The 17,018-nt window shown below is 40.8% G+C and overlaps 1 protein-coding gene across 2 annotated transcripts in view; it reads left to right on the top strand.

Annotated features, from left to right (window-relative positions):
- HACE1 (HECT domain and ankyrin repeat containing E3 ubiquitin protein ligase 1) overlaps positions 1 to 17,018 on the top strand; it is a 161,256-nt gene that overhangs the window by 53,510 nt on the left and 90,728 nt on the right. The window contains exon 11 of one of the 2 annotated variants that reach the window (XM_040350164.1): positions 3,288 to 3,534. In XM_040350164.1, coding sequence (XP_040206098.1) covers positions 3,288 to 3,534 — 247 coding nt within the window. The remainder of the gene's footprint in view (positions 1 to 3,287; positions 3,535 to 17,018) is intronic. The other variant, XM_040350165.1, reaches the window with a different exon arrangement.

The following is a 17,018-nucleotide window of genomic DNA, read 5'->3' as shown; positions in this document are numbered from 1 at the left end:
AATATAACTTTTTCAGTTCTTTTCTATTTGTCCCTGTTATCACTTGTACACTCAATCCCTCTAGGCCCTCCTCTGGTAAAAGTACGTGAGCTTCTTTTCAAGCACAGTCAGACATTTTTTGGCTCTATAGAATTCAATAGATTCATGCGATGGAAGTTTTTAAGCTTGAAAAAATTCCTCTCCTCCTAATGAACTGCTCTCCTCTCCTTGCCCGGTCCAGGAAACCAATTTCTGAAGCTTGACACGCATGCAAAAACGCCTGTGTATTATGATAAATGCCTATAAAAAATACTCTTGAAAAAGTGCTTGAAAATTACCTGGAATTCGCTTCAATTACTTGTCATTGCAGGCTTTCAATGCTGATGTTGTAAAATGAAAGTATGTTGTTACCATAGAGCTTTTGAATCGCAGACCTAGACAGAGCATACTTTAAATAAGTGTCAGAAAAGTGTACCTCATGTCTATATTTCTTACAGGTCAGCTACTCTGATAGTATTTACAGCCAAAGCATCAACAATACAGCCAGAGAACTAGCATTCCCAAGGGAGAGTTCATTAGTGGCCACCACCATGATCCTCTCATGACAGTGTTGCTGTTTATATTTTGCGCTCGTTTGGTACTGGTAGACTGAGGCCCCTTGCACATAAGGCTGTTCAGCTTATGTGTGTCCCTCCAGGCATGTTGGGTATGCCCAGGAGGGGACAAGTGCAATGTCCAACCCTTCTGCAGACAGCCTGTCAAAGTCTGACAGCCTGTGGCTGAAATGGGACTGAATGATGTGAGTGGTATCAGGGTTTAGGACCCTGTGCATTCAGGGACAGAGGTCCAGAACACAAAATACCTGTATTCCCGAATATATAGGGCCCTAAACACTGGTGTCATTCAGTACAGGATGCAGACTTTGATAGGCTGCCTGCAGCATGGCTGGATGCTTCATCTGTCCTTCCTAGGTGCACTAAAACGCTAGGAGTGATGCACTGCGACTGGACAACCCTGTGTGCAAGGGGCCTTAGAAGTGCCTTTACACATCGGTCATCGACATTTAAAGTAAATAAATAAGCATGATCTGTACAAAAAGATACATTTTTATCGCCTGATAGAGTTCTGGCAGGGGGAAAAAATGCTGAATGCAGTGTCCTGGGTATTTCTGATGTATCATTTTCGTGATCCTGTTAAGGACATCACATACATTTAATCGTATATAAAATCCGTAAATTGTATTTCAAAATATTTGGAATTTTTATTTATTTATTTTTGTCCCTGGCAAACCAATCAGAATTTTAATTTATTGTAGTATTTTTTTTTTTTTTTTTTTTTTTAACAAGTTAGATTAAAAAAAAAGCCATCTGGCAACTAAAATAGATTGGAAAATACTTGGAATTTTGGTATAAAAATTTGGGGATTTTTATTTATATGTATGTGATGTCCTTAACGCTACTAAAAAGTTCCACATTTCTTCGAGCCAACATTTCTTTTTATCTAAATGAATTTTGGATGTTGTTTTTTTTTATTTCTTTTTTTAAAATCAGAGATGTTTATTGAGAGAAACAAAAACATTTTTCTTAAACAGAAAAGAAAATCACAGCAAGTACACAGCTCATAGACACATCACCGAAACATTCTGCCAATGCAAATGACAGTTCACACAGAAAGTACAGCAGACTCCCATATAACATAAGACCTCAGTCCGAGGCCACTGTTTAGAAGGCACTAGCCCCACTGGAGTACCCACATCCCCCAAATGCCAAACACAGCATAGCTCCAATGAATCAACCTCCCCACTTTCTGACTGCCCCCTATGGCTGACTACCCCCCCCCATCTATCTAAGCAGCCTATCCATGACCAGATCTACTGGGGATAAGCCAGGGGAATCTAACCATGGAGCCCACACTTGCTCAAATTTTCTTGAGCACCCCCTGTGTTGATAGACATACTTCTCCAATCTTATGGTGTCACCCATTTGAGCAATCCATTCCTTCAACGTTGGAGGATCAACTGCCTTCCAATGCCGAAGGATTAGCCTACAGGCCTGAAACAGAGCTCTCAACATGGCTTGCCTGCTATTGTCGTCCATTAACGTATCATCTATAATTCCAAGAAGACACGGTTTTGGGTCGACAGGAATGTTAGTCCGGTAAACACTGTTAAGGAGAGCCACGACCCCTGACCAGAATAAGTGAAGCTTGGGGCACCGCCATAGTAAATGAATTAGGTCGCCATGGTTCCTTGCGCATCTAGTACAGTTGGAGTCTGACCTTACCCCCATTTTAAATAGTCTGACAGGTGTGTAATGGTGTTTTTTTATTTCTGATGTTAGCTTTGTGTATTGGAGCAGTAAGCCCTAGCCATTGACACAGAAGCTGCATTCATTTGATGTGGCTCTCAACAGACTCTCATTACCTACCTGTACATGATGCTTTATATTATAATTTTCTTTTTCAAAGCTGATCAAAAGTTGCTTTTATGCTTTAAAGATTAAAATTATCAAGATAACTTTTTTTTGTTTGAAACATTTCTAAATTTGGCATGGTTATGCTCTGCTTCTTGCATTGCATGTGAATATGGCGTGCAAGTTGGAGTGTGTGTGTGCGCAACAAGCTGGTAGGACATTGCTACTCTGAAATCCTCCATTAGTAAAGGGTGATCTGAAAGTACATGTATGCTTCTAAGCATAAAAGATGAGTGCTTACAAAGTTAGGTGGTCACTGGAGGGCTTTAATCACCCCACTGTCTTGTATTTCTCTGGGTTTCAGTGGTGTGATCTTTCAGATGGATTTTCTAGAAATGGGTTGGTACTGAATACATCACGTGAATGATTATGCACTGCATATATTTATCCTATGTTCATGGATACCTTTGCTTACATCTATAGTATTCTATGGCAACTAAACCGAGCAGTCTGAACCCCAAATAAATCCATTAACCTGCAAAAACATCCTCTATTTTGGGTGGTCTCCTATAAGCGCTATATAAGTTTCTCACTCACTCAATGAAAAGCAGCTTTCTGTCTTTGTTATCGCTGCTTTTCAGCTTAGATGAATGGAAGATGGAAATAGAAATTCCAACCCACTCAGTTGCTTGTGATGTTGATCCTAGTCATTCAGTACTATTGTTCACATACAATACAGGTAGTGATCGAGCGGCTGATGTATTCTATGACCATGTGTTTCTATGTGAGCCCAACTCGTCTTTGTTGTTCAGGGTGTTTTGTGCTGTTTTATGATGCAGTGAACATATTTTTGATATATTTGTTCCTATTGAAAAACTATCACTCCTCTTTCTCTAGCCTCTCTAGCAGTTATGAAGCTCAGATGAAGAGTCTGCTGCGCATTGTCCGGATTTTTTGCCATGTTTTTCGCCTCGGTCCCTCCTCTCCCAGTAATGGAAATGACATGGGCTACAATGGGAACAAAACTCCAAGAAACCAGGTGTTCAAGGTCAGAAAAGTATATGACGCTTTTAGGAAGATAGACGTAAAAGAGATGAATATGACAAAGCATGCAATCATTTATCAGACCCCTTCTCTACAGGACGTAAGTTTGGATATATCATGCATGTCACTTTTTAGTTCAGTTCATTGACTTCCCTCTTATTTTTTTCCTCTTGGCCAATCGGACTAGCATTTGATTCACTGTCCTTTAATTTTATTTCTTTATTATTATTATTATAACCTTTCCCCAGCTTTAAATTTGCAGCCCAATTGGTTTATCCACTTGACCTATTGAAGGTTTTACCCCCTTCATGACCAGGGCATTGTTTGCTATTCAGCACTGTGCTACTTTATCTGGCAATTGCGACACTGTACACAAAGGACAACTTTGTAATTTTTTTTTCACACAAATGTTTTGGTGGTATTTGATCACCACTGTGCCACCTTTTGGCTGGTAGCGGGGGGCTTTTAACCCCCAAAAAAATGGTCTCGGGCGCTTTGAAAATGCTGCCAATTCATTCCAATGGGCAGGGCGTTTTGGGAGCGCTAAATACAGCGCTCCCAACCCACCCCAAAGATACTGGTTGCAGGACTTGTCCTAACGTCTCGCAAGCGCACTGTCCCAGTGTGAAAAGTCACACTGGAATGAATGGGAGGCAGTTTTCTGGCGCTTTTCTGGCGCTTTACAGAGGCTGTTTCCAGCGCTAAAGCGCCTGAAAACCACCCCATTGTAATTTTATTTATTTTTATTTTTTTACTTTCATATTGTTATCCGAGTAATTCAATGTTCTACAATTGGCTGGGGGGCGGTTTGGTCAGGATTTTTTTTTAACACTATTATTGCTTATTACAAGTGATGATCGCTGTTATAAGCAATAGTTTTAGCTTTTATGAATGGCTTTCTTTCATGACCGCTTGTGATTGGCTACAGCTAATCGCATAGGATACAGGGTGCTGTGATTGGCCCAGGTACCATGTCATAGCTCTGGGCCAATCGCAGAATCACAACATTAAGCAAAACAGTCATGAATTGAAGCCATTTATGGCTGTTTAGTTTGACATTCTAATTGTGATCTATGACCAATCATAGAGATTACATAATACAGCGACTGAGTACTGATCACCACGATTTGCTGTGCCCGATGGGATGGCGCCATTGTGCACCCCAGGGTGCATGTACTCGGCAACACGCTGGTACGCCCCGCTGAGCCTGCAACTGACACCCTGCCTCAGTAAATGTACTGTGGCGGGGCGACAAGTGGTTACATATATTTTTTATTTTTTTAGACTTTTATACAACACCACAATAAAATGTGCCATTTCAACATAAGATGTATGCATAAACCACTTTGTATACCTTTTTGGGTATTGCTATCCAATTGAAGTCTCCCACCTTTTTTTCTCTTTATTGTCCTGTGCTATGATTAACAGATTTTAAATTGGAAATGCCCTAAAGGTATTGTACACTTTCAAATGTTTTTGTTGTTTTAACTAGCTTAGTAGTGTAGTTATATTCCCTGTGCTGTTTGTTTTGCCATACCTTGTACTCATGGGCTCACTTGTTGTGGCTAAAGTTTGAAGTGTCATGGCTGATCTATTCCATTATGTCCATGATTTGCTACAGCTAGCGTGTCCCTTATCTAGAAAAAAATTTGCAACTCAATAAATTGCATACAAATGCAAAAATAAAGTGCTATGCAAGTCAGTGAAAAATGTAATATCAAATTCTAAATATTCTTATGCATTAATTCATAAAAGTTCCACGTATAGTGTTATTAGCAAGAAATTATAATACATTTTTTTTTTTTATAAAATAATACAAAAATAGTGATTGACAGAATCAGTCCTTCAAATAAGTAAAAAAGGTAGTTGCAAATGTCCAATACACAATAGAAAGTCGCAGTCCGTACATATGTGGGAATATCACTCGAATTGAAGTGTATGGTTATACCGGAAAACGCCCCAAAAAAAAAATCTCTCCGCCAAGAAACAAAGAAACCACAACCATTGTGTAATCCAGTATAAAATGTTTAATCTAAAATATTGCACTTGGAGAATAAGCATACGAGCATATAGTAGGAGCAAACAAATACTCTTGCCAATACCCCAAATGGTCACGTCCCTAATTGCCAAATGGATAGGACAGCTTCTTGTTTTGGTTTACAGCAGGGATATGCAATTAGCGGACCTCCAGCTGTTGCAAAACTACAAAACCATCATGCCTCTACCTCTGGGTGTCATGCTTGTGGCTGTCAGAGTCTTGCTATGCCTCATGGGACTTGTAGTTCTGCAACAGCTGGAGGTCCGCTAATTGCATATCTCTGGTTTACAGCATCCAATGCATGCCTTGTCATCTGCTCTGTCGCATCACAAATTTGGGAGTGCTAATGTAATAAATTAAAAAAAAACTCTTCCAGCTGCATGGTAAGCTGTGTGTGTGTATGTATGTGTGTCAGATCCAAGTACTGTTTAGCTAGCTCTCACCTGCTCCAGCAGTAGTATAAGACCCTGTAGTTGTGGGAAGTTCTCGGACTACAGACAAGGGTCATGCATTAACCTTTGCAGTGCCATGCCTCTTGTATCCACACAAACAGAAGCTGCAAACTAAGAAATGGGAAGATGTACTTACAGGGTAACACATGATACTGCAGGATCAGTGCACATCTTATGCAGGTGAAAAACACAAGATTCAGGTAGGAAGGTTTATAATGCCTTTCAGGAAAAGCTTCTTTGAGTAGAATGCAGCTTCTTTCTGTACCACCATAATTCTCTATGCTGGCATAGCTGAGTAGTAGCCACACCCCTTGTTACCTGTTTGCTCTCAGACTTGTGGTGCAGAGGTAGAGGGGCGATATGTGTCTAACCACTCTGATCACCATGTTACATTTTCTGGCATGTTTTGGACTACACATGGATATTTAGATACCCAGTGCAACGTCTGTAGCTGGAATATAGAGGTAAAACTTTGAAAATTGATATTTCTACAATACCTGACCCATGGGTGATCTATTGCAAGGATTACAACCTTTGTTACAGATAACAACCTTTGTTACAGATTCCTACCTTTTTTTTTGTTCTGAAGAAATGCATCAGTGTTTGGGCTAAGTGGGTCTAATGGGAGTGGTTTCATAATTATCAGTCAGGTGTGCAGCTGCAGAGCACTAATTTGGAAAGCTGCTGGGCCTGCATCCCTTTAGATGTGATTTCCTATTGGGAGTATCTTGCCAAAAATGAAATTTTTGTTGCAGGGGATGCCTGAAATCTGACCTGCATCTTGGGCAGACTTCTGGGAAAATTGGTGAGGCAAACGCACAAGCAGGAAATATTTCTGAGGAGTGGTCAGTATACATTTTGTGTACAGAACAACTCTATGTAGCCATATTGCATTCATAGAAAATTACAGTGGCTACAGATTAAAGAGGAAAGGTCAAGTTTAATAACATTCACCTACAATATGACTTGTGTCACAATTGAACACGCTATGTTTTTTTTCTTTCTTTGCTATTTTTTTTCCCCCCACAAGTTGAGCTACTCTTTTTGTGATTAAGAATTTAGGCTTAAACCTAGATTCAGAACAGGTATGTAGCTTGGCAGATCTGCCTGTGTTTTGGTTCTTGATTGTTCTGGGTCTGTAACACTGAAAGTAATGAAGTTACTTCTTAAGCAAGTACTTTTTACATAGAGAAAAGTCACAGGGCATCTTCATGTCCATTATAATAGTTATGCTGGCACTTTCATGTTCTTGGACAGTGGGGGAAAAAAGGCAGTAACCCCCTCACAGGAGACATAGCCTCAGTTTTTTGCTAGTGTGTTAGGTGATGGCCATGTTTGTGCAGTCTCTGCACATTTTACTCTTTTTCAGCTATTTTTGTTCTCAGACTGCTTGATGGAAACAGGGCACTGGCTACATCCAGATATATTACTCGTTGCCCAAAGAAATGGGGCCAAGAACCATGACCTCACCCACTCCAACCTTAAAGGCTAACTGAGCCATCTATGCTCACACCTCTACAGCAAACTTCCACATTTATTATAGCACGCCCACAACATGGTGACAGATCACTCAACTAACGCATTTCACCCAGTCAGGGCTTAATCATAGAGATTAAGCCTTGATTGGGTGAAATGCGTTAGAGGGGGTGGTGACTGTCAGTGTTTGGATGTGCTACAATGAATGCAAGTTTGTGATTCATTCGGGTGATGGTGGCCCTTTTCTTTTACCAGGTAATTGTTCAGACCTCTCTGGTCACTACCTCTGGAAGGAGGATCTTGCAGGTAGCTGTGTGAGGTTCTAACCTGTGTTGGCTAGTTTTTGGGGCCAGCTGGCTTGCTGCTGTGTTGCCCTCTCCTCCTATTCAGTGCTTTGGGACATCCCTATTGTATTGAATATGAAGATTCCCTGTGTCTTTCGATGTACGATGGAGAAAATGTTATTTTTGTCTTGAAGTACATCGCAGGAACATGGAACCTACCCCTTTTTTCTTTTGTTGCTCATGGCTTGCTTGGCTGGGAAGGGATTCAATCACCTGAAGGTGGCAGCATAACTCTATCTTAATGGATAATGATGTATTACTGATGTGTACTTACTTTTTTTTTTTTACAGGTAAACCAAAAATCCAATTTTCTCTGCCTCAGGAGCAGATAAAAAATAAAATAAATAGGAGGCACTATAAATGCAGGCCCTGGCTTTTTTTTTTTTTATATCAACAGTCTTGCCCATTTTCTCAGTGTCAGGAACAGATGAAAAGTATTAGGAGCAGTGTAAGTGCAGGCTCTGGCTTTTTGTATTGACACATTCACCATGCAAAAACCTTTTTAGCCAAAGTGCTCGCTACAGCACGGTATCTTTCAGCATAGTGTAGTAACTGATCTATTAATAAAGAAGTAGCAAAAATATGTACCAGCTAAATTCTCATTTTAAAAATTGTAACATTCATTGGTTCTTCTTAAAACCAGATGGTGATTCTTATCAGATGCAAGGATCCCCCCTGTATTTGTATTCCGCATCGATCCGTCCTTGCAACTTTTCATAAATGGGACTTGGTAGCACTTTTTTTTTTTTGTGTTTGATTTCTGTTCTATGAGAATGTATATACTGTGATTTACACTCCATTCAGGGCAGGAGGCACAGTATGTGATGGTAACTTATACACTGTAGGAGTCCTCCATTTAGGGTTTACAAAGAAATGCCCAATCCCATGCAAGGAAACAAAAACAGCATTTTTGCTTGCACATGATTGAATGATAGAAGTCAGATGAGTTTACCCTCATTTACTAATCTCTAGAGCAATGGTCTCCAAACTGCGACCCGAGGGCCGGATGTGGCCCTTTGCTTGCCTTTACCCGGCCCTTGGGGCACTATTCCTCCTACTGATGCAAGACACTATGCCATCTGACACCAAAAATGGAGCACCATTTCTCCCACCGTCACAAATAATGAGGGCTCTATTCTTCCCTAGGATACCAACAATGGGGCACTATTCCTCCCCCCCAATACCAAATGTGGTGATGTTTACTCCCACTGATGCCAAGACCATTTCTAATCCTGCTGGCCACAATCCAGCCCTTCTAAGGTCTGAAGGACAATAAACCGGCCCTTTGTTTAAAATGTTTGGAGACCCCTGCTCTAGAGCAGCTTCACTTTCAAAGTGCACAGTCTATTTGCCTTTAGTAAATCAACCCCAGTGTTTCCCTACAAAATAGACCACCAAGTACAGGTATTAACAGCATTAGTTCTGTAGGATAACCATTCCCGACAGACTGCATTTACCATTCGGAAGTATCCCTGACACCCTTGGGTGGTAGAGAAGCATCCTTAGGTTGGCATTGATTGCAAATTTTTTGTGAATAGCCAGTAGGCTGATCGAAAAGGAATGAATGGATCCCCCCATCCACACACACAAGGTGGATAGAGGACACCTCCCATTGCGCTATTGTATTCTGACAGCAGGACTCCTCCACTGTTCAGTGTCTGCTGCTGGCATTTGGCTGGTAGCCTCTGCTTTTTGCAAGGACGTTAGAAACAAATGGATCCTGAGGATTAGCATGGCTACCCAGAAACTAGGGTTTTAGAAGGCGGTCATATTTTAGGGCTGATGCAAATTTTGTATCTGTGTTAAATTTTAGTTGATGAAGTACCGGTAATCTCATTTTACATTTTTTTCATTATTAAAAATACACTTGTTTTAGTACAACTTGCCTGTATTGGTGCAAGAATTAGCCAGCTGGTTGTTAGGATTACATATATTTTTTTATGGCCTACTTCTAAATAAATGCTAGGATAAGCTGGAGGTCAACGTTGTTGAACCAATATTTTTCAAAGAACTCTCCATGCTTATATAGTACCTACCTTTTTACAAGAGGAATGCTTGGCATGTCAGTTTAGTTGAATAATATGCAAGGACTATTTTTATACATTCTGGGTGTAAAACAAGCTGTCTAAATTATGTGTTGAAACGTGATAATTTAGCTGTAGCTCTTTTTGTTCTATATTTTCTGATTGCAATTTTAAGGGTTATCTCACTGATTGACCTATCCTGTTCTCCTCCATCCCTGTTTAATTTTCAGTTAATGACCCGTTTGGTAACTTGTTGGAAACCAACATGCAACAAAAACGGAAAATAATTGCTAGTAGCAGTTACGGTAGTCACATTCAGCTGGACTTGTTCTGTGATGTTGAAGATGTTTTACCACACTCCTTCCTTTTTTTTTTTTTTTCAAGCAGCTTCCTGCGTTCTAATTAACTTGAGTGTGTGGCAAATTGTCTTCAGCATTACAGAAGAAGTCCAGTTAAATGTGACTATTAGCTGTACTAACATACGTCCTGGATAAGTGAGAACCTTCACAGACATATTAAAAAATAACCTTCTGTAAAACAAGCTGATGAGGAAGCTATTCAACATCGATCCTATTTTTAAAGCACTTTGATATAGCTGTAAGTTTTGCGCAGCACCACCAGTTTTTTTTTTCACACAGCTTTCGTATGCGTTTTAGTGCATTGGACAGGTTTTAAGTCTGAATAAAGCCATAGAGTGAAGCTTAAGGTTTGAGGAGGGGGAAAACCCACTCTAGGTAAACTATGAACAGCGCCAGGTTTTTAAGAATTAGAGGAACTGCAGCCTGTTCACATAATTTGTAATAAAAACATATTTGGCATTCTGAAGTTTCCCTCCAACAACTTTGCATATTTTATATATACTGTGATTCTGTACTTGACAAATATGCTGCAGAAATCTCCCTCCACTGAGTCTGGCTGCAACCGTTTTAACTGGACAGCTGAAGCTGCTGTCTGTTCACTTCCTGGATTTACATACACACAGAGGTACACCGCCAGCTCTGCAGCTCTCATTGGCCCTCTTATGACTAATACCCCTTCCTTCTTTTCAAACTCTCACAAGAGTTTGGGGCTGTGCATGATTTCATATGTCTAGGCTAATGACCGGACAAGAAAAATGAAGTGGGCTGTATAAGGTATTTACTGTCAGAAAAAAATGTTTTACTATCCAAAGTTAAAACCACAAGGGCAGAAGATTTAATAGATTAGGGTGACCAAATGTCCCCGGTTTCCAGGGACAGTCCCCGGACTGAGGACACTGTCCCCAGACCAATTCTGTCTCCTGTTTTGTCCCCGGATTCAGGGCCAGATTAACGTAGACAGGGCATCCCATGCTGACTGAAAAACATCCTGGTGGCTTTGATGTCGAGACCCCCTGCTGGACGATCTCGCTGCCGCTCCTGCTGCTGTTCAGTGGGGGAGAGGCAGAGACAAAAATTTTACTGTGTGGAGGGCTGAGTCCTGGTGGTGGGGGGTCTATTTGTACACATGTGGGGGAGCAGGGGTCGGAGCTGATGCAGCTGCATTGAGAGATGGAGAGTTTAGCTGTTGTGGGGGAAGGGCTGCAGGGATAATCTGCAAGAGAAGGGTGCAGAGGTGAGCTATGATGTGGGGGCAGAAGTGCCCTTTGTGCATAGTAAACCGCTGAACCCTGCACTCAATGCCTAACATCCTCCTGTGTATTATGCAATTCTCTGCCCAGCACTCTGTATTAGGTAGTCCTGTGCCCAGTGCTCTGTGTATTGGGTAGTCCTGAATCCAGCGCTCTGTATATTATGTAGTCCTGTGCCCAGCAGCCCTGTGCCATTTGCCAATAAAAAAAAAATGTCCCCGGATTTCATTTTAAATATCTGGTTACCTTTTATAATGAATGGAAAGATGAGAAAAATGACTGAAGTTTCACTTCAAAGTGGTTGTGATACACCAAGATGGGGGGGGGGGGAATCCTCCTACTTAAGTTGTGCCTGTTTCTCTTCATCCTTGTCTCCCCTAGAGAGCTTTAAAGTACAGAATGCAGACAGAACTTCTGAGATCCCAAGGTTGGAGGGGGGATCTGATTTAACACACGGCTAAGCATGACTATAGAGCTGAGTGTAATTTGAGATCTGTGTGACGGTAGTAGACACACACCCACCCTCTACACCAGGGATCCTCAAACTACGGCCCTCCAGCTGTTGCGGAACTACACCTCCCACGAGGCATTGTAAAACTCTGACATTCATAGACATGACTAGGCATGATGTGAGTTGTAGTTCCTGAACAACTGGAGGGCCATAGTTTGAAGACCCATGCTCTACACAGTCTCTTAGGTAAACATGCAAAACTGAGGCTGTCAATCACTTGCTGTGTGGGTGGGTCTGCCTCCCCAGATTCCAAAGTATCAAGTTGTCAGAAGTGACAGATTGCAGATGACTCTGAGCTGCAGGTAAAAAAAAAAATGTTTAATTTTTTTGCGGTGTTGCCCACCCCTTAGATGGACTATTGTGAGAATTATTTCCCACCCCTCTGGGTTTATGATCATGCTCTTGTTACTGCTTTGCTACAAAACTGAGACAAGATGGTAGGTCGGCTCTCCAAGCTTCCTGTAGGCAGCAATATAACCCAAAGATATAGGACTTTGTGTCCTTCAAAGGGCTTCAAGAAAGGGGAAGTACAAAAACTTTATTTTATTTCTACTGGTATCTGAATCTTATAGCAAATTGATCTGGGAAATGCTTATCTCTTTCCTTCAGAAATGCATGGGTTAGTACCTCCTTTTGCTTTGCTTGCACAGCACTTTAACAAAAATGTTTTATGAGCGACATTATATTTATTGCATTTATATGTAGACCAATTGATCCTTCAGGTTTCACATGGTTACTGCCAAGTGGGTTTACATATTTTTTCTGTGTTTTGTGTGTGTGTGTGTGTGTGTGTGTGTGCGTGTGTATATGTGTATGTATGTGTATGTGTGTGTGTGTGTATATATATATATATATATATATATATATATATATATATATATATATATATATATATATATATATATATATATATATATATATATATATATATATACACACACACACCGATTCCCTGCACAGATTGTTGTTGCAGGAGGGGCTCTAACATGCAATCGGTGAATGAATCCACCGGTGGTGGAAGTTCGCCATAGAGAATACCGAGGACCAGATGGTCCCCGCCAGTCTCTATGACTGAGGCCTGGGCGTGACGTTATGACATCACATCCGGCTTGGCAGTTGTAAACCCTGCAGAAAAACTGAGATCCAATTTTTTACTTTTTTTGACCCCACATCTCTCCATAAAGAGAACCTGTCGCGCACTACCTTGTAATAGGATTAAAAGTGGGTAATAGGTTTACATTCCATGTAATGGGAATAAAAGTGATAAAAAAATAAAAAATACAAAATTTAAAGGGAAAGTATAAAAATACAAAAATGAAATTAAACCATAAAGAAAAAGCACCCCCCTGTCCCTGCATGCAGAAGCGAACACATGCACGTTTGTCACGCCCACATATATGTAAAAGGCGTTGAATCCACACGTGGGGTATCTCCGCAAACGTCGGGGCAAGAACAACACTTCTGGTCCAAGATTTCCTCTAACTCTAAACATGTGACCTGTAAAAATGTTTAAAGCGTAAAGCATTGCCTATAGAGATTTTTAAGTACCAAAGTTTTGCGCCATTCCATGAGTGTGCGCAATTGTAAAGCATGACATGTTGGGTATCTATCTAGTCGGCGTAACATCATCTTTCACATTAACGTTGGTGTGTGTTTTGTATTCCTGAAACTTTATTTTTTAAAACACGTTTGTAATATATAAATATTTTATACACAGTTGTGCTCATAAGTTTACACCCTGGCAGAAATTATAATATCTTGGCCGGTTTTAACCGCTTGCCGACCAGCCGCCGCAGTTTTACGGTGGCGGGTCGGCTCGGCTGTGCAAAATCAAGTAATATTACGTGATTTTGCATTTTGCCCCTGGTGCCGCGCGCGTGATCACCCGCGATCGCTCGTTACAGAGCATGAACCGGGAGCTGTGTGTGTAAACACACAGCTCCCGGTCGTGTCAGGGGGAGAAATTACTGTTCGTTTACCCTAGTCAGTCCCATCCCCCCTTCAGTTAGAACACACCTAGTGTTCCCTAATTAACCCCCTAATTAACCCCTTCCTCGCCCCCTAGTGTTAGCCCCTTCCCTGCCAGTGACATTATTACAGTAACCAATGCATTTTTATAGCACTGATTGCTATAAAAATGCCAATGGTCCCAAAAATGTGTCAAAAGTGTCCAACGTGTCCGCCATAAGGTCGCAGTACCGATAAAAATCACTGATCGCTGCCATTACTAGTAAAAAAAAAATATATATATATATTAATAAAAATGCCATAAAACTCCCCTATTTTGTAGATGCTATAACTTTTGCGCAAACCAATCAATAAACGCTTATTGCGATTATGTCAGTTAAATTGTCAGTTAAAGCGACGCAGTGCTGAATCGCAGAAAGTGGCCCAGTCATTGACCAGCAAAATGGCCCGGGGCTGAAGTGGTTAAGAGAATACAAATGATAACACAAAAACTTTTCTTTCACTCATGATTAGTGTTTGTCTGAAGCCATTTATTATCAATCAACTGTGTTTACTCTTTTTAAATCATAATGACAACAGAAATGACCCAAATGGCCCTGATCAAAAGTTTACATACCCTGGTGATTTTGGCCGGATAACATGCACACAAGTTGACACAAAGGGTTTGAATGGCTATTGCAGGTAACCATCCTTACCTGTGATCTGTTTTCTTGTAATGTGTGTGTGTGTGTGTGTGTGTGTGTGTGTGTATAATAGGTCAATGCGTTTCTGGACTCCTGACAGACCCAAGTATCTTTCATCCAGTGCTGCACTGAGGTTTCTGGATTTTGAGTCATGGGGAAAGCAAAAGAATTGTTAAAGGATCTGCGGGAAAAGGTAGTTGAACTGTATAAATCAGGAAAGGGATATAAAAAGATATCCAAGGAATTGAGAATGCTAATCAGAAGTGTTCAAACTCTAATCAAGAAGTGGAAAATGAGGGGTTCTGTTGTGACCAAACCACGGTCAGGTAGACCAACTAAAATTTCAGCCACACCTGCCAGGAAAATTGTTCGGAATGCAAATAAAAACCCACACAAAACATCATGTGAAATACAGGACTCTCTGAAAACATGTGGTGTGGCTTCTTCAAGATGCACAATAAGGAGGCACTTGGAGAAAGATGGGCTGCATGGTCGCGTCGCTAGAAGAAAGCCATTACTATGCAAATGCCACAAAATATCCTGCTTATAATATGCTAAACAGCACAGAGACAAGCCTCAAACCTTCTGGCACAGAGTCATTTGGAGTGATGAGACCAAAATTTAGCTTTTTGGCCATAATCGTAAACGCTACATTTGGAGAGGAGTCAACAAGGCCTATGATGAAAGGTACACCATTCCTACTGTGAAACACGTAGGTGGGTCGCTGATGTTTTGGGGATGTGTGAGCTACAAGGGCACAGGAAATTTGGTCAAAATTGATGGCAAGATGAATGCAGTATGTTATCAAAAAATACTGGAGGAACATTTACATTAATCAGCCAGGAAGCTGCACGTGGGACGTGCTTGATCCAAAACACAAGTCCAAGTCCACCTGTCATTGGCTTCAGCAGAATAAAGTGAAGGTTCTGGAGTGGTCATCTCAGTCTCCTGACCTCAATATCATTAAGTCCCTCTGGGGAGATCTCAAATGTGCAGTTCATGCAAGACAGCCCAAGAATTTACAGGAACTGGAGGCTTTTTTGCCAAGAGCAACAGGCAGCTTTACCATCTGATAAGATAAAGAGCCTCATCCACAAATACCGCAAAAGACTTCAAGCTGTCATTGATGTTAAAGGGGGCAATGAACAGTATTAAAGTGGGAGTTTTTTTTTTAACATTAGATTGATGCTCATTTTGTCAAGGGGAATCGGGTGTTTTTTTTAAAATCGAAGCAGTACTTACCGTTTTAGAGTTAGATCTTCTCCGCCGCTTCCGGGTATGGTCTTCGGGACTGGGCGTTCCTTTTTGATTGACAGGCTTCTGACAGGCTTCCGACGGTCGCACACATCGCGTCACGAGTAGCCGAAAGAAGCCGAACGTCGGTGCGGCTCTATACGGCGCCTGCGCACCGACGTTCGGCTACTTTCGTAAAATCGTGACGCGATGTATGCGACCGTCGGAAGCCTGTCAATCAAATAGGAACGCCCAGTCCCGCAGCCTATACCCGGAAGCGGCGGAGAAGATCGCTCTCTAAAACGGTAAGTACTGCTTCGATTTAAAAAACACCCGATTTCCCTTGATAAAATGAGCATCAATCTAATGTTAAAAATGTAAGTTTTTGGGTGAACTCCCAACTGGGGTATGTAAACTTTTGATCAGGGTCATTTGGGTAGTTTCTGTTGCCATTATGACTTAAAAAGAGTAAACACAGTTGATTTGATAATAAATGGCTTCAGCCAAACACTAACCATGAGTGAAAGAAAAGTTTTTGTGTTTATCATTCATATTGTCTGAAAAATGGCCAAGAAATCTTAATTTCTGCCAGGGTGTTTAAAGTTTGAGCCCAACTGTATAATAAAATTTATGATTTTTACATGCAGGAGCGGAGTGCCAGAATTGGCACGATATGATAGTGGTTCCTAAAATATAAGCCACTGCTCTTTCATATCCATATCTCTGCAAAAATCTTAGCTAGGCTTCCTTCACCTCACTTATGTGTTAGTAGTGGTATCTTTACGCTAGAAAGGGTTATCAACATAGCAGAGGGTTGCGTGCTTTAAACCATTGGATACCATTTTACAGGTGCAGTTTGAACCTAAGATTGAAGCACCTCACTGGGGACTGAATGTTCAGATATAAATGTAAAGACCATTACACACGATTCCATCGGGTCTTAAAAATTTAAAAAAAATCCTGCTGACTGGCTTAAGAATACACAATAATGGTATTTGATTCAGACTGGCAGTGAAGCACAGAGTCTGTCTGCAGCTTTTTTCATTTTATTATTTATTTATAAATGATGCACAGTGCTGCTTTAGCAAACTAAATGACATTCGGTTAATAACATTTTTCACCCACTTTACCATTACTGCAATTCTATTCTGTATCTACTTTCTCTTGTTCTTTTTAGTAAAAACCTGTTCACAAATGACTTATTTTTCCTGAAATATTATCAACTGCTATGAACTGTTTATTTTTT

This window comes from Rana temporaria, chromosome 4 (assembly GCF_905171775.1).
Source record: "Rana temporaria chromosome 4, aRanTem1.1, whole genome shotgun sequence".
NCBI lineage: Eukaryota > Metazoa > Chordata > Amphibia > Anura > Ranidae > Rana > Rana temporaria.
Note: the sequence above shows the minus strand (reverse complement) of the source record. Positions and strands in the feature narration are given on the sequence as shown.